This window comes from Podarcis raffonei, chromosome 6 (assembly GCF_027172205.1).
Source record: "Podarcis raffonei isolate rPodRaf1 chromosome 6, rPodRaf1.pri, whole genome shotgun sequence".
NCBI classification, from domain to species: domain Eukaryota; kingdom Metazoa; phylum Chordata; class Lepidosauria; order Squamata; family Lacertidae; genus Podarcis; species Podarcis raffonei.
Window position 1 is genome coordinate 55,079,444 of NC_070607.1, and position 23,278 is coordinate 55,102,721.

At 45.0% G+C, this 23,278-nt stretch overlaps 1 protein-coding gene across 6 annotated transcripts; it reads right to left on the reverse strand.

Annotated features, from left to right (window-relative positions):
• Positions 1–487: 487 nt before the first annotated feature.
• Positions 488–17,055, reverse strand: SMIM29 (small integral membrane protein 29). Of its 6 annotated transcripts, none has more exons than XM_053393034.1 (6): positions 13,207–13,353; positions 12,894–12,979; positions 8,704–8,875; positions 4,686–4,711; positions 4,108–4,213; positions 488–1,551 (listed from the first exon to the last, which is right to left on the reverse strand). In XM_053393034.1, the coding sequence occupies exons 3-6, from the start codon at positions 8,812–8,814 to the stop codon at positions 1,489–1,491; spliced, it is 306 nt and encodes a 101-aa protein (XP_053249009.1). In that variant the 5' UTR covers positions 8,815–8,875; positions 12,894–12,979; positions 13,207–13,353; the 3' UTR covers positions 488–1,488. The 6 variants fall into 6 exon arrangements, with proteins under 6 accessions (XP_053249009.1, XP_053249008.1, XP_053249012.1 ...); XM_053393033.1 differs by having other exon boundaries at positions 8,704–8,879; positions 13,207–13,351; XM_053393037.1 differs by lacking the exons at positions 12,894–12,979; positions 13,207–13,353 and adding an exon at positions 17,036–17,055 and having other exon boundaries at positions 8,704–8,879.
• Between the last annotated feature and the right edge of the window lie 6,223 nt (positions 17,056–23,278).

Sequence of the window (23,278 nt, forward strand, 5' to 3'; positions counted from 1 at the left end):
CAATTTGTCATGTGCAAATTAAAGTCTCTTTATTTCCACATCCACAGACTTCATTTTTGTTTTTCTCTTGACAGCTAGAAATTATCTAGAACCAAAAAAGGCATCATTAGGTGTCAAGACATTTGCACTGCAGGGTCATAGAGCACCAGCCTTGCTCTCTAGTACTGGTTGCATACAAGGAAGACCATAGTGGATAGCGAGAACGCTGAAGATTGAAACACTGTTTGTTGGGACAAGAGAAAGGGAAAGAGAAAAGCAAAGGCAAAGAAAACAGTTCAAATACATGTATTGCCCAAGTCACCTGTGAAGCTCTTAATCATGCCAATAGGTTAGGTTCAATAGCTAGTTCCCAGCTTGGCAGCCAACCAATGGCAATGTGTTTTCTGCTTCGGCAAGGCCAGCAATGTATCTTGCCCCCAGCGCTTGCTTAAGCCGCTGTAGTTGGGTTAAAGGTAAGTTATAAAGCATTACAGGCTACAGGAAAAGCTTGAAGTTTTGCCAGAGATGCTCCTGTTCAAGGCGAACTTTATTTACAAAACAAAGACAAGCGCCCAGATACAAAATCGTCATTGTAGAAAGAAGTACCCAACTCAACTTAAAACGCTTGGTTGAAGAAATATATTAAGGCCCCTTCTAACTGACATACTAACTAGGAAGAAGGAACCTGTGACCTTCCAAAGGTTGTTGGGGTACCACTTCCATCACCATTGACCACTGGGCCAAACTGGCTGGGGATGATGGGAGTCCAACAACCTCTGGAGAGCTACAGGTTCCCCAACCCTGTGCTCCCTGCATGGTGCTCCCAGCAAAACTGCATCCCCCTGGATACACAGTTGGGCATATGTTCATTACCACACGTTTCCAACTGTAAAATGAAGGATAATACTATAACACCCCCCCCCAAAAAACCAAAAGATTAGCTGTGCAACTTGTTCACTTTCCCTGCCTCTGTAGAGGGGCACGTCACGGGAACCCAGCGACCAAGTGATGTACTCATTATGTATGGAGACATTTAGGATAGCTGGCATTTAGCAATTGCACTGTAATGTCATAACTGCTGCGGCTATGACACTGCTGTCACAAAAGGAAGCAGAGGTCAGTTGGGTTTTGTTTGTTTTTCATAAAGCTGAGCCTTTTGGGACTGTAGTTCATAGTACCTGAAGTTTCAGGAGCTTCAGAACCTCCACCTATATCCATCTCAAATGAAATAGGAATGCCATGCCAAGCCAGAGCTTTTCCAGATCCAAACGTGCAACTCTCTAGGCTGCTCTGTGCACAAAATCTTCACGGGCAAGTGTGTCGGCAGCAGGGACCCACACCTACTCACCTCCCTCACTAGGAACCTAGGCAAAAGGACACGGTTCTCAAGTGGAAAGAAAGGCAGTAGGTTCAAACTTAATGGCCCTTGAGAGTACTTAAAGTTGGCATGCATGCCAAGTAGATGAGGTCATGTGTCCACAACTTGTTGTTGGTCTGAGCTGAGCAGCATTAAGCTTTCACGTCCATAAAAGAAGGGCGATAGGGTTGGTATCCTCCCCAGGCTCGCATCACCTGCAATGTACAATAGACACTTTCATTGCATCCACCCGATCAAGTACATCCATCATACCTTCATCAGCAATCGTCTCATTTTCTGAGAATAAACACTTCCCACAACAGAGCAGTCTTATATTTGCAACTGAGAGCAATCAGCTGGCAGTTTCTGTTTCAAAGGGATTGTTTTTCTCCTTGCACAGTTTTGAGCCAAATCAGCTGATTGACTGGAAATCTCCTGCATCACGCCAGAGCCAGAAAAAGAGAAAGCAGACACACTCCAAGTTCACCGCTCAAAGTAAAAAGGCAATTGACATTTACCAAAATGAGTACGAGAATTGATTCTACCAGCGCACTAATTAAATTTCTGCTGAACATCTCTATTATGGGACACCTTACATAACTAGCTCTAGACACAACATGGCTTCTGCTGGTAGAAGTAGTGGTCAGACCAATGGAAACTGAACTTCCATTTTTTATTCTGTGGGTGGAACGTTAGCAGGAAGAGAGCTTGCACCATGCACGCCAACCGCACAGTTGCCTGTATTGCATCTATCTTCCAAAACGCATTCAGCTAGCAAAACTCTGCAGACAATGCAGGCGTGTTAAGTTTTGCTCATTAAAAAAAAGCAATGACACCAAGGCTTCGAAAATGCTTCTGGGTCCTAGGCACATGCCCCAGGCCCTGCTCACAGTTGAACTAGCAGTAAAATTCCCAAATGATTCCTCTTCTTCCTCACAAGCCACAGTAGGGTTAAAGCATTTTCATGCTTCTGTTAGCAGGTTGCGGTCTTTATTGTGTAACCATGAAAAGGGGCAGATGAACTTAAAACCAAGCTCACTATTAACACAACGGCATAGATACTGATTACTCATAAAAGCTGTAGACATTTCTTTGCTAGAAGAATCCCTGCATAAATTATGTATTGCTTGGGTCACTGACCCGATTTTCAGCAAAACTCCACGTTGGTTAGCATTATTAAAAATATGCTTTTAGGCTTTGACCACACCCTTTAAATGGTAACTCAGCTGTAGCGCTTGTCTGTGGCATTCCAATGGCTTAATGCAATGGTTCTCAAACTTCCGGAAACTGACAAACAGTAAGCTGGAAATGCCAGAGAACTAAGCATCTCATTTTTCTAAATGCTACCCCCTCCCCATTGCTGTTTTTCACATGAGAGGCTGAAGATGGAAAGACTTGGGGACATTTTCAAAAACCCTGTGCAAATGCGGTCCTCGACACGCAAAAGATGTCTACCCCAGCTCTAATGTACTAAAACGCTAAGAATGGGTGCAGCCACTATTTTTTCTATTGGTCATCTTTGATCTATGGAAGAAGAACACCAAAGAGAGCCAATCCAGTGAAAGATTGCTTTAAAATGTAGTGCTTATATGCCTTGGAACCAATCCACATCCAAATCACAAAACCACAAAGGTAAGAAACACATGTATCTTACACCAGGTGTGGGCAACTCTCAGCTGCATGCTATGCAGCCCTTGTTATCTCAGGCAGGCTCTACCCATGGCTTTCCTGCCTGGGAGAGGCACCCTCCTCCCCACTTGAAGGGAGTGTGCTTTGTAAGCATGGATCCCACTGGATTCACGCTTGCAAAATACTTCCTTGCCCAGGGCCAAGAAACTTCTGACAGAGTTATGTGAACCTATTTCAGAAAGGATCCTGAGGTTCTTATTCCAAAGGCCTTGCCCTCTAATCTGCCTAACAAAATTGCTGCACAGGTCTATTCCCCCTTTTGCACTGTTTTGCCATTTTGTTTGTCGGAAAACACCTTGTCTCTCCCGAGATGCAGAAAAGGAAAGAAATGCAGGAAGGGAGCTGGGTGGGTGCATTAATGGATGGTTGGTATGTGAGTGGAGAGAGAGAAATGCCCCAAAGGATGGATGGTTTGAGAGGTAAGGGTATTTTGCATGGGCCTGCAATTAATTACCGTATTTTTTGCACCATAACACTCACTTTTTTCCTCCTAGAAAGTAAGGGGAAATGTCTGTGCGTGTTATAGAGGGAATGCCTACGGGTGGCAAGCCTACGGATTTTCCTCCTCTAAAAACTATGTGCGTGTTATGGTTGGGTGCGTGTTATAGAGCGAAAAATACGGTAATCATATTACAGTGGTACCTTGGATTAAGAACTTAATTCGTTCTGGAGGTCTGTTTTTTTAAAAATGTATTTTTATTAAAGATTTTCTTGATTTACAGAGGTATGTGCAATGTCTCTCGTATCTGGAGGTCCGTTCTTAACCTGAAACTGTTCTTAACCTGAAGCACCACTTTAGCTAATGGGGCATCCCGCTGCTGGAGCACGATTTCTGTTCTCATCCTGAAGCAAAGTTCTTAACCCAAGGTACTATTTCTGGATTAGCAGAGTCTATAACCTGAAGCATCTGTAACCCGAGGTACCACTGTAGTTTGTTCTTGAAAATTTGAAATCGAGTCTGTGTAGCTCAGTTGATAGACAATCAGACTTTTTCCTGCACTGCAGGGGCTTGGATGAAATGGCCCTCGGGTACCCTTCCAACTCTACAATTTTATGATTCTGTAGGTCCCAAGTAAGCTCACCTTTGTGTCTTCTGGCTCCACCAGAAGTTCCTGCTCAGCCTCATGGAGCTCCTCTGCAGGATCATAGCTGTACATCGGCAGCAAGTGATGGCGTAACCGGTCATATCTGAGAGACAGATCAGCAGAAAGAAATGATACCACTTTCCCACTTCCCTATGTGGCGACTGGCTTTTATACAGGAGCAAATGCAAAATTAGGGTGGATAGATTAGTTTGCGAGCAAAGTGTTTCCGTGCACTGAAAGCCACCCCTATTCCCAGAAACCATTTCCCCCCAGGTAGAAAGGGAAGGGGCATGCAATAGTTAAAATACTATTAATCCCCACACACCCACACAAATAATTATCATGAGTCTATCTCAAATAATCCCATAAACTGCCCAAAGCATAGAAACTGACTTATCATATGTAGAACCAGCTAAATATACAGCTGATAGCCGTGCACACAAAAGCTCCTGTGTTCTCAATCTGAGACAAAAGCCGTTTTCTTGAGCAAGAAAAGTTGGTTCTGAAGAGCCACATGACCCAAAACTCCCCATTTCCAATGAGAACTAATTGGTCACCCAGCACAAGCCCCTTACCTTCTCTTCTTCTGAATGTACATCATCTGCAATGTGAAAAGAGAAACAGCCATGAGAGAAGCATACAGAGCGTCTACGGGTTATTTCTCCTTTCGAGGAATGAAGCATGGAACAAGAAAGAAAAGGATTAACAGGGCAACAGACGCCAGCAGCAGGAGAAGCATTTTCTACACCCGTCCACAGACAAGGAGCAAACCTGACAATGGCGATGTCACACGATATTAGGCTGCAGCATGAGAACCCCTGGCTCTCGGTATTGGATGACAACAAAGATATCAAGAGAAGCCGCTCCATGACAGTATCTATTTATTTATTTAAAATATTTTCATACCCCTTCTCAAGGAGGGAGCTTCGCAAAGCACACTGCACTCCCCATTAGCTCTTTCCACTGAAGGAAACAAAGGGCTTATCCACACTCGTCTCCCCTGAGGAAAACCGCTCTTCAGCACTTATTTGGCGCAAATGGCAATTTGGGTTTTCCCCAGATTGCTGTTTGTTCTGGACTATCACTAAAGAGCGGGTTTTCCCTTGGAAAGGAGCAGGGCAAGGGGGAAACTGCTCCCCCTTTCTAGGCACGTCGCAAGCAGAAGTACAAATAAGCCCAAAGTCCCATCCCATTATCCATTTTTTAGGCGAGGCAAAGGCCAAAGAAGAAACTGCTTATTTTAAGTCCACAGCTTCTGGGCATCCTTAAGGGAAATTGCGGTCACAAGGGCCAGATTTAACACATTAAAATGGTGGGTTTGTCCAATAATAATTATTATTTATACCCACCCATCTGGCTCCTGTTTAACATAGAACAGGAAAATATTTCAAATTCCCTCCACTTGGGGCAGGGAAAGAATCAAGATTTTCAAGAGTCGTACTCAAGTGCTTTATTCCTCCTCTCTCCCAATAGTGCTTTTCTTGTGTTATGAGTCTTTTAGATTGTACAAATAAATGATGATGATGATTATCATGGTATGCCTGAGGGCAGGGAGTGTCTTACTGAAATTTGCAATTTACTCTGGGAGCCTTTTTTGGCTGAAGAGCAGAAACATAGGAAGCTGCCTTTGACAGAGCCAGACCATTGGGTTCATCTAGCTCAGGGTACTGCAACCCACGGCTCCGGAGCCGCATGTGACTCTTTTACACCTTTGCCGCGGCTCCAGGGCGGATACTAGCGAGGGGAGGAGGCGCATTGTGCGCCCCGACACTCCCCACTGTGGCGGGCGCTGTACTGGCTGTGACGTTGCATGGGGGTGGTGCGTGCGTTAGTCACGCACCGTCCCGACGTCACCTTCCCACCCGCCCACCCGCTACATTGTAAGGGGCATGTACGCTGGTCACTGCATTGAAAGGGGGCATGTACGCTGGTCACTGTTTTGAAGGGGAGTGAAGAACACACACACACACAAAAAGGTAACTTGTTTATTTCTATGAGGAGGAGTAATTCTGAGGGGTCAAACAAAGAAATAATAAAGTGACAAAAAAGTTATTTTTATAATGACGAGTTTTGCAGCTCCCAGTTTTTTTTTCTTCGGAAACGGGTCCAAGTGGCTCTTTTTGTCTTAAAGGTTGCAGACCCCTGATCTAGCTCAATACTGCCTGACACAGACTGGCAGCAACTCTTCGGGGTTTCAGAAAAGGGCTTCTCCCAGCCCTGCCTGGAGATGAAAGGAATCAAACCTGGGACCTGCCGCTAAGCTGCAACCCATATGGATGAAAACACTTCAAATAAGTACCGTAAATAAATAATATGTATGCCCTGTAAATTATGAAGGACACACTCATGTCGAGCTTCTGCCTTTAAAATACTTCAAAACAGGGGCCCAGTCCTTTCCGATTTACTCCTTCTATATTCTTAAGACAAACTTAAAATGGAAGAAAGTGCATCCTTCAAAACCAGATCAGCAATTATGTAGTTTAACTCAAGGTACCTACACCCAGCTACAAATTACGTCACTGAAAGCAACCCTTATACAGCAGTATCTAATTTCAGGTGCCCAGTTAAATGAGTACATGAACTTTATCTAGACCTGGCTTAATAACCTAATTGCTGAATCTAATTTGCAACCAGAGCCAGCTGCAAAAGGTGACGTTTGAATTCAATGGGCCTCTAAGCACATTCCAAAACCAGCTTTCTATTTTTCAGAACTGAACTGAACTCACTGTTCTTCCACACTGGTTAGCATTCTTCATTTCAGCAGCCTAACCTAGGTAGGAAAAGCCATTTTGATATTGCTATTACTAAGCAGCTGGGAATTGCAAACCCATGCCAATCTAATTCAGATTCCCCCAGAGATCTATCTGAGATCTAGCTCTACCTTCTGCCCACTTCTGCTAAGCAGCCCGCTGATTACAGTAGGGTTAAGTAAAAACTAAAGGTTATTGTAGTGCATGGCAGGGGAGTTTGGCTGCCTTCTAGCTCAACAGGAAGGGGAAATGGTTTGGAAAGAAGGTGCAACTTTATAATGCAGAAGTGAGAAGGCAGAAAAGGTGGCAAGGCTCAGCAGGACACAGTGAATGACCGAGCTTCCCCATTCACCCATCTCCCTTTATGGGGCTCTACAACCGGTCAAATGTTCATCTCACCACAGAACAAGCAAAGCATCAGCCAAACAGACCAAGCGCTCCTCACTGCACCCACTCATGCACCTCACCAGGTGTCATGCTAATTCCAGATGAGGCTCAACAGTTTCTGAGACCAATTTGGCAACACTGCTGGTAAGAAACGGAAGCGCAGCTGCAGCCAGAACCAAATACCGAGACAACAGCCAGCTGCCCAGCCGCTTGATTTGAACCAGCTACTTTTACAAGAGATTTGCTCAGGGATTTATACTGGGGGGGGGAGGGGCAGCTCCATGTATTCCATTGCTGTAATAAAAATACATTTTTGAACTTAAGCCTCTGCTTAACTTGTTGTTGGTAAAGATGGGCAAAGCTGCCCCACTAGATCAGTGTGTTTCGCTACTGTTGATGTTTCAAAGTATGATTTAGTTTATATAACGTATGTACCATTCTGTTTCCTGGCTCAATTCAAAGTACAGTGGTACCTCGGGTTACATACGCTTCAGATTACATACATTTCAGGTTACAGACTCCGCTAACCCAGAAATAGTACCTCAGGTTAAGAACTTGGCTTCAGGATGAGAACAGAAATCGTGTTCTGGTGGCACGGCGGCAGCAGGAGGCCCCATTAGCTAAAGTGGTGCTTCAGGTAAAGAACAGTTTCAGGTTAAGTACGGACCTCCAGAATGAATTAAGTACTTAACCCGAGGTACCACTGTACTGGTTGTGATTAGGACCCCAATGTCTTTTAGAGGACCTCTCCCAATAGGAACCTTTCTCCAAAAGGTCCTTATCTGGGTGCCATCTTTGAGAGATGTTCAGAGGGTGGCAACAAGACAGAGGGGCTTTGGGTGGTGGCTCCCCTTCTGTGGAATGCTCTTCCCAGTGGTGGCACCATCCACCTCAGCACCAGATTAAAACTTATTTCATCTCCTCGGCATTTGGACAGTTTGTGACAAGCTTGTTGATGGACTATCGGATGAAATGTTCTGGCTGCTGCTGTTTTTGAAGTCTTCCTGCTGGGTTTGTTTCTAGGTTGTCTGAAAAGTTCTAATGAAGTTAAGCCATTTTGGCTTTTAACCTTTCTGTAAGTCACTTAGACACCCTTTTCAGTATAGAATTGTAGAGTTGGAAGGGACCCTGGGAATAATCTAGTCCAGCCCTCTGCAATGCAGGAATATACAACTGTCCCATATGGGGATCGAACCTGCATTGTTGATGTTATCAGCACCATGCTCTAACCGACTGAACTATCCACTAATAAAGGAAATTAAGAAGGAGGAGGAGGAGGAGGAGAAAGGAAAAGAAAAGAAAAGAAACAAGGAGGGAAGGAAGGAAGGAAGGAAGGAAGGAAGGAGTTTATTAGATTGCACTCTGCTCTCAGATTATTTTTAATGACTGTATTAGTAACCCAATAAATAAATGTGCAGCATTTGGAGCTCATCTGGTTGAATTCAAGACAACTCACCACAGCTACGATGACTCCGACAACAGTGATAAGAAAAAATGGCACCAAAACGTAGCCCACCAAGGAGTCGTTGGGCGGCCCAGCAGAAGTGGGCATAGTGGTGTTACTCATGGCATAGGAAGCTGTAGCTCAAGGGGGAACAGCAAAGCAGTTTCCGTCTTCATCGGACAGTCTGCCTGGCGATCACAAAAACAGTCAAAAGATTAAAACACATTCTTCAAGCAGCCATGATCCTCTCTTCTCCTTCTCCCCCCCCCAAAAAAAAAAACAACTGCGCATGAGGCGGTACATTAAGTCACAAGCCAGTCACATGTTCCCGCCCCCCTTCGCATTAGATTCGGTACTACAGTGGGGGTGAATAAAACCCTTTTAAGTGGTATTTAGCCTCGAGGCATGGATCCACAGTGTCTGAAGCAAGATAAAGGATTAAAAGGCAAGTGAGGAGGTTCTTTGCTACTGCTCTGTTAAGCAATGCTGTTTGCCCCAAGGCAGTTTGATGTGAAAGAAGCTGCTCCAATGGAAAGGAAGGACAAGAGCACTGCAAACACAGCAGTACAGGACTGGAAGTTTTGCCCATTCAGCCATGTTTGGCTCGTTTTGCCAGTGGGGCGGGGGAAGCAGGAGAAAAGGGGGAGCACCACCTGCACCTCCCTGCAATGTATATAGAGCACAACTCCCACTTCAGTCATATTAATATGCTCTATCCACCAGTCCAAACCAAAAAGTCTATACACCATCTTTTTTAAGCAAAAAGGGGCCCTCCTAATCTAGGGAGGGGAGGGAACCCCATTATTAATAATTGTAATTTAAATAAAGTTGTTATGTGCTTTATCTTGCCCAGTGCAACCCAAAGTGACTTACAAACTATTATTGTTACTGTTATTGTTATTTACCCACCCTAAGGGCCCAGGGTGGGTTGCAACATTAAAACACAATATTAAACACTGCTTAAAACAACTCACAATCACAAATATAAGTTGGGTCCTAAAAAGATATAACTAAAGTGTCAAAAGCCAAAGTAAAGAGGCACGTCTTTCAGCACCCTCTGGAAGTTGTACAAGGATGGTGCCAAGGGGACTTCTGCAAAGAGGAGTTCCACAGCTTAGGGGCCACCACATAGAATGCCCTCTCCTGAGCTGCTGCCACCACCCCCACGCCTCTGATGGTGGAGGAACGACCAAGAGGGCACCCTCTGCTAATCTCAGCACCTAAGAGGGTCTGTAGGGAACAGAGGCATACCCAGTAGTAGTAGTAGTAGTAGTAGTAATAAATAATTTATTATTTATACTCTACCCATCTGGCTGGGTTTCCCCAGCCACTCTGGGCGGCTTCCAACAGAACACTAAAATACAATAACCTATTAAGCATTAAAAGCTTCCCTAAACAGGGCTGCCTTCAGATGTCTTCTAAAAATTTGGTAGTTATTTTTCTCTTTGACATCTGGTGGGAGGGAATTCCACAGGGCGGGTGCCACTACCGAGAAGGCCCTCTGCCTGGTTCCCTGTAACTTGGCTTCTCGCAGCGATGGAACCGCCAAAAGGCCCTCGGCGCTGGACCTCAGTGTCTGGGCAGAACAATGGAGGTGGAGACGCACCTAGACTTCCTTGCACCCTTAGCAAGGAGCTGTATCACACACACTCCCAGTCCCTTGCACCCTTGGCAATCATTGGCTCTCTCCACCTTACCTAGTGCTTTTTGCCACCCCCTGGGCCTGTGCCCTTGGCAGGGGCCAACCCAACCCAACCCTAGGTACACCCCTAGTAGGCAAGGAGCTCTTAGTGCAGGAGTGAAGTCTCCCTTCAGAGTGATAATCAGGCTCCCCAAGCCCTGTAATTAATTGGGGGGGGGAGGAACAAGCTGTGTGTTTAAGGGCACATCTATTGGCCACCAAAATCTACACTACTGGCACAGTCAGAGGTGCTACTGGCTAAGCAGAAGGGCACCACTTACAGACATGTTGCCAAAAGAGCAGGGCGGCTGTGCCTTAAGAAAAGCTTAGGGGGAGGGCCCATGGTTTGCACACAGATGGTTCCAGGTTTGATCCCAGGCATTTCTGGGGACATCCGTTTGAAGCCATGGAGGACCACCGCCAGCCAGGGTAAGGCAATACTAAACTGGATGGGCCAAAGTCCTGATTCAGTATAAAGCCACTTCCTAGGTTCCTAATATTTCCAGAGAATACACAGTGTCAAGACAACCTGTTCAGAAGCTTTCGGAGGACTCCCCTTTCATCATTTTGATTTTCATCTACAGAAGGAACCAGTTCATATCTTAGGGATCCTCAGACACCGCAAGGAGAATGCCATTTCCCCAAAACTAGTTCATCCTAAATGCAAGTGAAATATGGGTCTAATCCTGAGACATGGCCTCGACCTAGCTTTGACTTGGTTCAAGCCATGAGATACAGTAAGCCGTGTGGCATAAGTTCTATGTGGAGCCCCTCCCCCAAAGGGCACAAGTCCTTTGATCAAACAGTTTCCACCCCAGTCTCCTCACATTTCTTCAAGCTTTAGGATAGGCAGCAAGGTACTTTGGAGTAAGTTCTCAAGAGAATGATGATGATTGCTGCTCCATTGATATCGCACATTTCCCCCCAAGGAGCTCATACATGCCTCTCCTCCGCCCTCCATATTATCATCACAACAACCCTGTGAGGTAGGGTAGGCTGGGGACTGACTGGCCCAATCCAGTAAACTTCATGGCTGAGTGGAGGTTTGAAATCTGGTCACCCAAGTCCTAGCCTGCCAGCCCAAGTACATTTTTACAAGGGAAATGTCATCACATCAAACGTTGGTGCTGATGATCATTCCTCCTTATCAACACCAGGCAGTTGTGCAACAACGAGATTAAAACTGGGAAAGGGGTAACGTGCTATCGCCCAAGTAAAATATTGCAGATAACTCTATAAGGTCAAAAACTTGCAAGCCAGCCGACCTGCACGTATACCAGTGTGCTGCAGAGTGGCTTGAGAAATGTATGTCTGGAAAGCTACTCACTCCCCAGGGGGAATTGTTAGTTCACTATGGCCCCATCTGCACTATGCATTTAAAACATTATCATACCACTTTAAACAGCCATGGTACCCCCCAAAGAACCCTGGGTACTGCCGTTTGATAAGAGTGCGGAGAGAGTTGTTAGGAGACCCCTAGTCCCCTTACAAAGCTACAATTCGCAGGCTGGTTTAATAATAATCCTCAAGCTAAAACCTTCCCCAGCCCTTCTTTGCACTCTCCTCGAGTGTGACAAAATATTATTCATTTGTTTGTTTACTTATTTATTAAATTTCTACACCGCCCTTCATCCAAGGATCACAGGACAGTTTACAATATAAACACACACAAATACATACCATAGTAACAAAAAAAACCACCCCAATAACGCCCTCCCACACACACTTCATGGAATTTTGATAATGCTTCTTGCTTGTCTGGATTGGGGAAACCAGAAGGATGTGAGTGAGAGTGTGTGCAGCGCAGAAACAAGCCTACTGTGCAAATATATATTTTATATATGCTCTCGTCACCCGCCACTGGCATCCCTAGGAGGTTCCCTAGGAGGGAATATGGCCTGTAGAAGGTCCCTCAACAGTATATCCAAAGAGCAACAAGGCCCTGCTTCCCAAAGGAACTAAACTGTTCGCACTAAAGGACTCCACTACACTCTCAAGAGCACAGGTTCATTAGCCTGCCCTGAACTATGGCAGGCCTAGGCTTTAAATCTGCATTCACCAGCGTGCAGCTAGCTAGCTAGTTGATTCCCATCGAAGTTCATTTCAGAAACGGCACCCCTACAGCCAGCCTTCCTTCCACCCCAGCTCACGTCCAGCTTCCCAGTGCTCTCAGGCTGCAATCCTACACGCAAAGAAGCAACCTCAGTTTAACAAACAACTTCCTCCCGAGTAGGCATGCTCAGAATCAGGCTCCAAGGCTGCAGTCCCGCGCTGTGCGCCTTTCTATTCGGGAACAAGCCCCCCTTAATTCCGTGGCGCATGCAACCGAGTAAAAACATGCAGCAGCACAGAGGATTAGGTTGCATAATTACGCAGGGACGCGGAGCAGCGATTCGCAACGAGAGCGCAATCCTAGCAGCGTCACTTGGCAACTGGGGCCAAAATCCGGGGAGGGCCAAGCCTTGCCCAGCAAATTTAAACCCCTTTCTCCGACTCCAAGCAAGAGCGCCACACAGCTTACCCCTCCAGCACTCCCGGAGGCCCACGACAACCGCTCCGGGAACTGTCACGGCCCCAGTTAGGGATCCATCTTCCTTTCTCCCGAACCTAAGAGAGAGAAAAGGACCGCGCGCCGAAGAATCGGTTATGGTGTTTGCTCGCCAGGCTTCCTCCGCCGTCCCCTCTCCCACGCCAGCTCTTCCTTCTCGTCTAATCCACCTCTCCATTGGCTTTCATTGCTACAACCCCCGTCCCACCACAACCCCGGCCGCCGCCGCCGCCTCCGATCTCTCCAAACAGACCCGCCCCGGCCAGGCGATCAATCGCTTCCTCACCTGCGCCGCCGCCGCCGCTCACGCCCCTACAGCCGCCACCAGGAAGAGCCGAGAAGCGCGTGACTGACAGCGCAGATCAGAGCCAGAAGAGCCGCGGCCAATCCTTGCGGGGCGAGGAGGAGCCGGGCCCGGGCAAGCGTGGGCCGGACAACGTGCCATGGGCAACTGGGGACGGTAGAGGGCAGCAGGCGCCTGAATAAACCCGAAGGAAGGCAGTAATGACGAAAAGCGTCAGGCTGGTTTTTTGAGATTGCTGTACTCAGGTTGTGTTCACACTCCGGTTTACTGCGCACTCACTGCGTTTTCATCCGTGTTCAAGCGATGTTATCCGAAATGCGTATGCAGCCCGTATTTTGCAAGAAGGTACTACGGCCTGATGTGCTGTTTCTCAAACCACCTTCACAAGGATTGGAGTCCTTAAAACGTTCCTAATTTGCCTCCAGCAAGTTAACACCTTAACATAGTAATCCAACTATACTCGGTTATGGCAATTTACTATGATACTCTAGTAATGAGGATTCGGAAGAGGATGCTGCTGCTGCTGCTGCTGCTGCTATCCTAAACACCATCCCAGCTGATAGGACTTCCGGGGTGGCGCCATCGGCAATGGCGGACTCCCTCTGAACTAGAGGGACCAGCTCCACGCGAAACGGGTCGTTTCCGCTACGGCGAAGCGGGGACCCTTCAAAAAATCACAGGCGGATGAAGCCTGTGACCATGGGACTCGGCGGGCACCTTTAGCGCCCCCCCAACCCGCAAAGGAACCCATTAACGGGCTCCGAAGCGAAGAGGGGGAAGTGGCGCGGTGCTGTGAGTCTACTGCTTTTTCCGTGGAGCGAAGCCGCATAGCCGTTGCCGGAGAGCGCTGCCTTTTTCCTGGGACAATTTGGCATCTAAAGAATCACCCGTGAGTACTTAAATCTTGAACAACTGGACTTTAAATAAGGACTGGCCAGTAGAGAGGAATTGGACTCAAAATTTACTTCAATTTGGTACTGAAACGGGAAGGTCTAAACAGGAAGTCAGCCTTCCGTTTCTTTGTAGTCAGAATAAAGCAAAGATAACGTAAACTAGAGGTTAGAAAATTACTTTTAAAGGATTGGCTTTCATCATTTAAAATCGTGGAACCCCCCTTCGGTAGCAGGAGAAGAAGGGGGATCTTTTTTGGGACTGTTTAAACCTGCAGAAGTGAGTTTAAAGTAAAGTAACTTTCCACCGTCCTGATCCTGGAGCGGATTGTCAGGACTGACATTTGAAGCCCATTGACCAGAGACAAATGTTTTTGACAGACAGCTAAAAGAAAAGTAACATAGTGACTCCATTGTTTCCTTTCGCATTTCAAAGGAACAATTATGGACAGAATATCTTAAAAACAGTCTCCTAGAGGGAGACTGTGAAATTGTAACCAATTTCAGGAGCTTGCAGTTGCTACAGATTACAATCGTGGGAAAGGACTTGTGACCTTGTAGGACAATGTTTTCAGAACCTCTGTTGGGTGCTTTCTGTAAAATAAATGCCCTATTGGATCAGTTAAGCCAGAAGACGGATTTGATGACATGCAGCCAGAATTTTTGAACAAGCAGCAGGAAACTACATGGAGCCTACCCAGGAACTAAAACAGGAGTGTGCTATGACAGCACAGATGAGAGAAGAGGATGCTGCTGAATCCTGGGTGCCAGAAATGGAGGGAGTTGCGGCCCTGCAGGATCATGAGCCTTTGGATTTGATAAATGAATTTGGAAAAAACCAGATTTGGAAAGATAAAGTTTGGTTTGGTTTGGAAATGGGGGGTTGGATTGACCCTCCCATGCAGGAATGTTTGGACTTTCTGAGTCTGGTAATGGGCCGTCAGATGTTTGGAGCTGTGGGGGGCTCTTAATTTTGGAGGGAATCAGAAACAGGTGTTTAAATATCACATGGAGTTTAGTCTGGACTATGGAAATGGGGCTGATCTGCTGAAAAGGGTCAAAAATATTACTAAGCTGGAGTTCCCATGAGTGAAAGGAAAATATGAAGAAGAGTCGCGGAAGGGACATGGAAGAGACTTGAGGGCCTCGGATATAAGGATACCAGGTTAATGCGCTAGATTAATGGGACAAAAAGGACTGACAAAATCCAGGACCAGGAGGAAGGGACGCTGGAAGAAGATTGGATTGTTTTACTTTTTTTTCTTTTATCATTAGGACTGTTTTAAAATATTTGATGAATGTTAGAAAAATGTTGAAATGGAACTACTTGGTTCTAGTAAAAATGTTTAAAGAATTAGGTTAATGATATGGATATGAGAAGTTGGTAAAAATAAGATTTAAGTTTTAAGTTTTAAGGTTTGCTATAAGACAAGATGAAAAAAGATCAAGGTAATGTAAGGACAAAATATTATGAACTATAGAAAGGATTTGCTGTGATAATTATTAACCAGGATACAAGAAAGGGGAGGAGGAGGAGGTCAAAGAAAGAAGGTAATGAAAGTTGAAAATTTGAGAATGATGGATGTATTTTTTCTTTCTATTTTTCTGTTTTGTCTTTTTTCGTTTTTTCTTTTTTATAATTCTAAAAAATCTCTAATAAATATTATTATAAAAAAAACACAAACACCATCCCAGCTGATCCTTCCTGAAAGCTTTGCTTTTAGCTCTAAACAAGCTGTGTGTGCTTTTGTTTACTTTGCTCATAGGGCAGCTGCAAATTGCAGTGCCAGTGGGACACCTGCTACCTTAATTTTCCCAGATGTATTTTAGACATTTCCTCCATGGGCCCTGAATCCTTTAAGTACTTTGAAACACTCCTACAGTACTCTAGGATGTCTTATGCCCAGTTTGTTTATCACATTGTCAGCCACTAGAGTGTCTTCCCTGACTTAGTGCCCTCCTGAAGTTTTGGACTACAATTCCCATCAGCCCCAGCCTGCATTTGTTAGCTGAGGCTGATGGGAATTGTAGTCCAAAACAACTGGAGAGCATCAGGCTGAGGAAAGCCTACGCTAGAGCTCACGTGGTCTTCCTTTTAGAAATTATGCATCGTTGGTGGCTGCCTGTATGAATGCATGGGACAGGGGCGAGGGCACGCATTTTTTTTTAGAGGGGGCTCTGAAAAAGGGTTATATTTAAAATGCATGCTTGTCGCTGCTTTACGTATAAAAGTGAAGGACCAAAGAAAACCTTTCTGCCAGGTGAGTCCCAGGCGTGTGTGCGGCGAGGCTGTTTAGATGCACAATGAGGGGAAAGGTCTCCGCCTCCTCGTATTCTAGGACTGAAGGTTGGGGCAGGAAAAAATGGTTCGGGAGACAAAATACGTTGTTTCTTGGGGCGGGGGGTTAGGAAGAGACGACACGCCCCCTGTTGCCCCCTCTCGCTCGCAGCTGGCGCTTAATTCGTTGCGCGCACGCGCGCATCCCCACGCCAACAGGGATACTCAGTACAACAAAGGGGAGGCGGAGTAGAGGAGCATCCGGCAGACCCTTGTCCCGCCCCCAGCCCTGTCTTCCGTGGAAGCCGGAGGGGAGGAATGCGCGCGCAGAGAAATGCGGTGGAGACAGGCCAGGTGACCTTTCAGCCTCACCTGCCAGGGTATACTGTACAGAATATGGTGTTTTTTAAAAATAATAAGAATGAATGAATGGCGCACAGCTGTGCGTTTCTACTCAGAAGTTCCCTTTAGTTCCGTGAGGCAGACTCCCAGGTAAGTGAGTAACAGGACTACAGCGTAAGGACAGGGAGATTTTCAGATTATAAAAATGAAATATGTCCCCCTGGCACAAGAGGGTGCAAGTCTCAAGTCATATTCAGCACGCCTTCTGTGCATTATATTGAAAATATGTTATTATTGTTACCTCCATATTCCATATACTGAAAGAGCTGTGGCCAGGAGAGGGCAGGATTCCTTCTTGAAAGAGGTGTATCTGGCACCTTCATTGTATAGCTTTCCTTGGAGGTTGAAGAAGCGACTCTGAGATATAAATTATAATTAGAATGCACCCTGTCCTCCTGAATGTAAATTGCTGCACCGGCTTTTAATATTGTATTTTTATATTTGTTGTAACCCACCCTGAGACCTTATGCTGAAGGGCAGGTAACTCAAATTATTTAACATTACTATTATTATTAGTATTATTATTATTGAATTTATATACCAACCTATACCTGGAGGTCTCAGGGCAGTTCACAGAACAAAATTAAAATATAAAACCACCAAATATGTCATCAAAATAAAAACAACAACCCAATAACCACCCCCCAAAAACCCTACATTTTAAAAGGGCATGGGATGTCAGTCAAATCAACCAAAGACCTGATTAAAAAGGAATGTTTTTGCCTGGGGCCTAAAGGGGTATAATGAATGCGCCAGGTGACCTTCCCTGGAGAAAGCATTCCAGACAAGGAGCCACTGCAGAGAAGGGCTGTTCTCGTTTTGCCACCCCCTGAACTTCTCAAGGAGGAGGCACACGAAGAAGGGCCTCAGAAGATGATCTCAGGGTCCAAGTAGGTTCATATGGAAAGAGGTGGTCCTTGAGGTATGGCGGTCCTGAGCCTTTTAAGGCTTTTTGGTCAAAACCTGAACTTTGAATTGGGCCCAGAAACTAATTGGTAGCCACTGCAGTCAGACTAGGATTGGTGCAATATGCTCAAACTGTCTTGCTCCAGTGAGCAACCTGACCGCTGAATTCTGCACTAGCTGAAGTTTCCAAACCATCTACAGTGGCAGCCTTACGTATAACGCATTGCAGTAATTTAACATTAGGTTACCAGATCATAGACAATAGTAGTTAGGCTATCCCTGTCCGCAAAGCGGTGCCACCCGCCCCTAGTTTGGAGAGTCGTTCCAGAAGGATACCATGGTCTATGGTACTGAAAGCCACTGAGAGGTCGAGAAGAATTAACAGGGACATGTTTCCCTTGTTTCTCTCTCGAAAGAGGTCATCATACAGGGCAACCAAAGCAGTTTCTGTGCCAAAACCAAGCCTAAACCCCGATTGAAATGGATACAGAAAATCAGTTTCTTCCAAATAATATATATGCAGAGACTGGTTTGCTTAGACAACCCAGTGAATTTATAGCGAGGAAACATTTGAACATTTATAAGTGTCTCCATACACAAAAACACATTTTAGCATACTGCTGCAACACTAAATATGGAATAGTCACCATGTTCCAGTTGGTTGTCAGTCATCTGCCCTCTTGGTATGTAGTGTACCACAGATAATGTTATTTCTGGTTTTTGAAGTTTTTCATTTGTATTTTACTGGTGTAATGGAATTTGATATTTTTTGCCACGATGTGCAGTTTACAATGTGCTGGATAAAATGAAGAACCCAATTAAAATATTAATGTTTTTTCAAGAATGATAAAAATGGATCATACTTGGAACTACCCTTCTTCACCCATTCAAATGTAGCACAGAGCACTGGGTGCGTCTGTCTTAATTTTGGGACTTAGGAGGGGGAAAGGGGGCCCTAGGAGAAAAGAAAAGGTAGGATAACAAGCAAGCTTTGAAGCCACAAGTCTGTTTCTAAGAACAGGGTAAATGCATAACATACAAGGCAATTCTAAAGTACCGTACATCTTTAGCCATATGGCCATAAATATTATTTCCGTTTACAATAAAAACAACATAGTTTATTTCTTCTTCTTCCACCTCAAATATCACTAGCAGGATGATGCATATAGTAAATGCCCTTTTATATAAAAGTAAACAAATAAAAATAAGATAAATAATTTCTCAGTCATAAGGGAGTTAAAAATGAAAAGTTATGGGTAATTTTCTGTTATAACAATGAAGCAAGTTTATATAATAGGATTTAATGCTTGAGTTTTCTGCATATATGCACCTTTTTTAATCCAACCACTTTTTCTAATTATATGATTGCATAATATTTCTCCTTCCTGGAATGGTTATGTGTGCTTCTACTACCATGGTAACTACTTTGCTTCTGATTCAGCCATATGGTGTTATTCCCCCTTTCCACGCTGATTATCGTGTCTCACATTCTATTATAGCGAGTAAAGGAGTACAGAATACTGTTTTAGGAGGACACACTCGGAAGTTGCTTCTTTCTAAAATGCCAAAAATTGTTTACAGCTTGCAACTGCCTACAATTTTCTTTCTGCAAAGGCTTAGAATGAAATGCTAGATAAATGTTATATATACCACCCAAAGTATACAGTAGGGGGATCATCTGTAACCTTCTCTCAGGTGCATAGCATTTATGTGTATGTGGTAACTTTGAGGTGCTAAGAGCACTTTCAAACAAGCAGTTATCCACCTACATATATGAGAAATGTACAGTCTCATAAGGACTGGACCACATGTTTTAATGTTCTACAAGTGCTTGATTTTCCAGAGGTACTATTATTTTGAGTACAGCTGTCACAGTGATAAAAGTACTCCTAGTGGTTGTTCCTGCAATACATCAGTAGTAAAGTGAAAATACAAAAGCACCAATGAGTGAAAGACAGAGGTGCTATGTGTCTCAGGTTCTCACATCCAGGAGACAGCCTGCCCTGAACAGGGGTTACACCGCCCTGGAAGGAGCAGGTTCACAGTTTGGGAGTGCCCTTGGATTCAACACTTCACTGGAGGCTCGGGTGCCCTCGGTGGCTAGGAGTGCCTTTTTTCAACTCTAGCTGATTCCCCAGCTGCAACCTCTTTTGGACAGAAGTAGCTTGGCTATTGCACTCCGTGCCCCAGTAACTTCTAGATTGGATTATTGCAAGGCTCTCGATGTAGGGCTGCCCTTGAAGATGACTTGGAAACTTCAGCTGGTCCAAAATGCAGCAACTAGATTACTGGCTAGGGTTCTGTTTATAACCCCTGTTTTAAAACAGCTGCACTGGTTGTCAATTTGTTTCCGAGCCCAATTCAAGGTGCTCACATTAGTTGTTAAAGCCCTAAATGACTCAGGCCCCCAATATTTGAAAGAGCATATCCTTTAATACAGACTCTCTTGAGTGCCGAGGAGGTCCTCTTGGTAGTTCCTCCACCCTCGGAGCCTCAGGGGAGTAGGGTTTGGCCTGGGCTTCATCCTGTTTCACAACACCTAAAACATGATAAATGAGACCACAGATAGATGGTGCCAAAGCAAGTACTTATGATCTCAACTGATCCATTAGCTCAATAGCTTACAACCAACGTTACATAGCTCGGCATTCCTCCAAAGACTGCAGCTTACTTAGGAGCGTTGGGTAGTATTCAGTTTTGTTCAGAGTAGACCCACTGAAATTAATGAACACGACTAAGGTCCATTAATTTTGATAGGTCTGAGTAAAGCTTAGGTGAATGTCATCCACTAAACTTCCCTGAACAGTCAAGTATCTTAATGCTGCCAACGAAATAACAAAAAAGGCAGGCAGGAGCTGTGCAAGCAAATTCTTAAAGAATCTTCTGGGGTTTCAAAAGGTTGTAGCACGGCATTTTAGAACTGATGGCACTAAACACCTAAAAATCATTGCCACAACATTCTCTCTTTCTCTAACAACCCACTTCACCTTTCCTCAACATGGTCATGATGGCTACTTGCCTGATAAACATAGAAGTGACATTCATAGGCACTAAACCCATGTTGTGTCAACAGAATGAAAAGAGGAAATGGAGCTGCAATTCCCTTACTGGAGAGAATAGAGCAGAGCCCAGGGAGAAAAAGAAAGGTATGATGAAGCTGCAGAATTGCAGCAGAGGAACAGAGAAGAGAAACGGCCCAAGACCATTGCACTTCTTCTGTGGTGATCTTTGTCATAACCCAGCTTGCTGCAGCTGCATTGCCACAAGTACATCTTACAGCGTAATTACTATCACCATATCAAAGCATTATGAATGCAAAGCTGCAGCGTTGTGGCATTTGGACAGAGCCGAGAAACAGCCCCAAAAGTTGTGTCTCTCATTATCCAAACACTGCTGCAACTACTTTGCCACAGGTACATCTTGCAGTGTTATTATCGCTGCCATATCAAAGTATTATCAGCAAAAACATAAATCTAAGCTCCTTACAAGGCTGCAGATTCTGTCCTTGGCTAACATTTCTAGCCAGTTGCAGCATTCAGTTCCTTGAGCACCAACTGCATTCACCTTGAATAACTTCAGTGGCTTATCTCAGGCACAGTTGCCAACCAGGTTAATGTGATAAAGGCTTTCTCCCCACACCCTTAAGACCTACTGAAGTTTTCCCCTTGCCCAAGCTGAGGGATCAAGTGAGCTCACCAATCAGCAGCGTGTTGCGGAGGCTGTCAGCTCCTGTGGGAGAATGTTAAAACTATTGAATCATAATAAGAATTGACATTGTAAATGCAATTAGTACTTGACAGGAAGAATTGAAAGAGGAGGGAAACAAGGGAAGTATACAACCCCTAGGGCAAAACTGAAATGGAAACACATCTTGCTTTCCCAGTTTTAAAATAAGTTAATTCTATGGGCTGGCAAGACTCTGGCTGCTGTTATTCAACCAGGAAGTTCATAATCAGCCCCCTATGTCCATGGATAGAAGCTACATCATCTGGTGTTCATAGTCCAAAAGAGCGGCATGGGGAAAATACTTCCCAACATACCTCATGGTTTCTTTGGAGGCAAATGAGCTGACTCTTGTTTATATAACATCACAGGCTAATTCATGCTAGCCCAGTCACTAGTTTTTTGTTTAACCAGGGTTGATTCCTCACCTCCAACAGGCATTCATGGGAACTGGAAACAGATCTAATCTTTTCAGTGACCTCAATGGCATTGGAGAATAAAACTCCATTGGCAGTGGTTTCGGAGCATACAGCTAATGCTTTTAGCACAGATCTAACATTTCCTCATAGGGTTTTCTTTCCTTCAGTGTTTTCTATACAACTCCTTAGAAATCCTCAGGAAAAACAAGCATTTTACAGTACTGTGCCTTTATTGCTAGTACATGGCAACAGGACAATAAAGATAGATGTAGCAAGAGGACAGAAGCACTTTGGATACCCAAATAGGGTTCTGCTGCCAAAAGAATGACTTCACTTTTCTGCAGCCATTGGCAATTCACCAAAGAAATCATCCCAAATTTATCATTTGACCTTCAAGCCCAAACTTACAGAATGCACAGAGATTTTTCCATTTATAAAAGCAGAAAACAAAGTGTTGCTGTTGTTGTCTGTAAAATCAGTCAACAGTTTTGCTGAAATCCAGTGAATTTGTGAACCCCCTAATGATTTCTAGGCTACAGCACAGCAAAGGACTTTTGGAAGTTCTCTGCCTTGTGAAAGAGCCTCAGAGATTCCTTGGCGGCTGAAAGTCAAAATTTGTCAAGTCTGGAGTTAACACGCAAAGGGCTTGTTCATGCTAACTTGGCAACCATGGATCCTGCTTGCTCAGTCACAAATAACTTGCATTTATTAAACGGTTTAGGACCACCATGCATGAAGAACCATCTCCTTCCGTTTGAACATGCTGGTCAAAAGAACATTAAAAAAGCCAACTGGATCAGGCCAGTGGCCCATCTAGTGCAGCATTCTGTTATCAGAGTGACCAACCAGATACCTGTGAGAAGCAACACAAGCAGGACCTGCGCACACAGCACACTGCCCACCTGTGATTCCCAGCAATTGCTATTCAGAGGCGTATTGACTCAATTGGAGGAGGTCCTGCTGTGTGTCCCAGCATATTTGTGTAATAATAATAATAATAATAATTTATTATTTATACCCCGCCCATCTGGCTGGGCCTCCCCAGCCACTCTGGGCGGCTTCCATAAAAACCAAAAATACAGTAAAATATCACACGTTAAAAACTTCCCTGAACAGGGCTGCCTTAAGATGTCTTCTGAATGTCAGGTAGTTGTTTATCTCTTTGACATCTGCTGGAAGGGCGTTCCACAGGGCGGGCGCCACTACCGAGAAGGCCCTCTGCCTGGTTCCCTGTAGCTTTGCTTCTCGCAATGAGGGAACCGCCAGAAGGCCCTCGGCGCTGGACCTCAGCGTCCGGGCAGAATGATGGGGGTGGAGACGCTCCTTCAGGTATACTGGACCGAGGCCGTTTAGGGCTTTAAAGGTCAGCACCAACACTTTGAATTGTGCTCGGAAACGTACTGGGAGCCAATGTAGGTCTTTCAAGACCGGTGTTA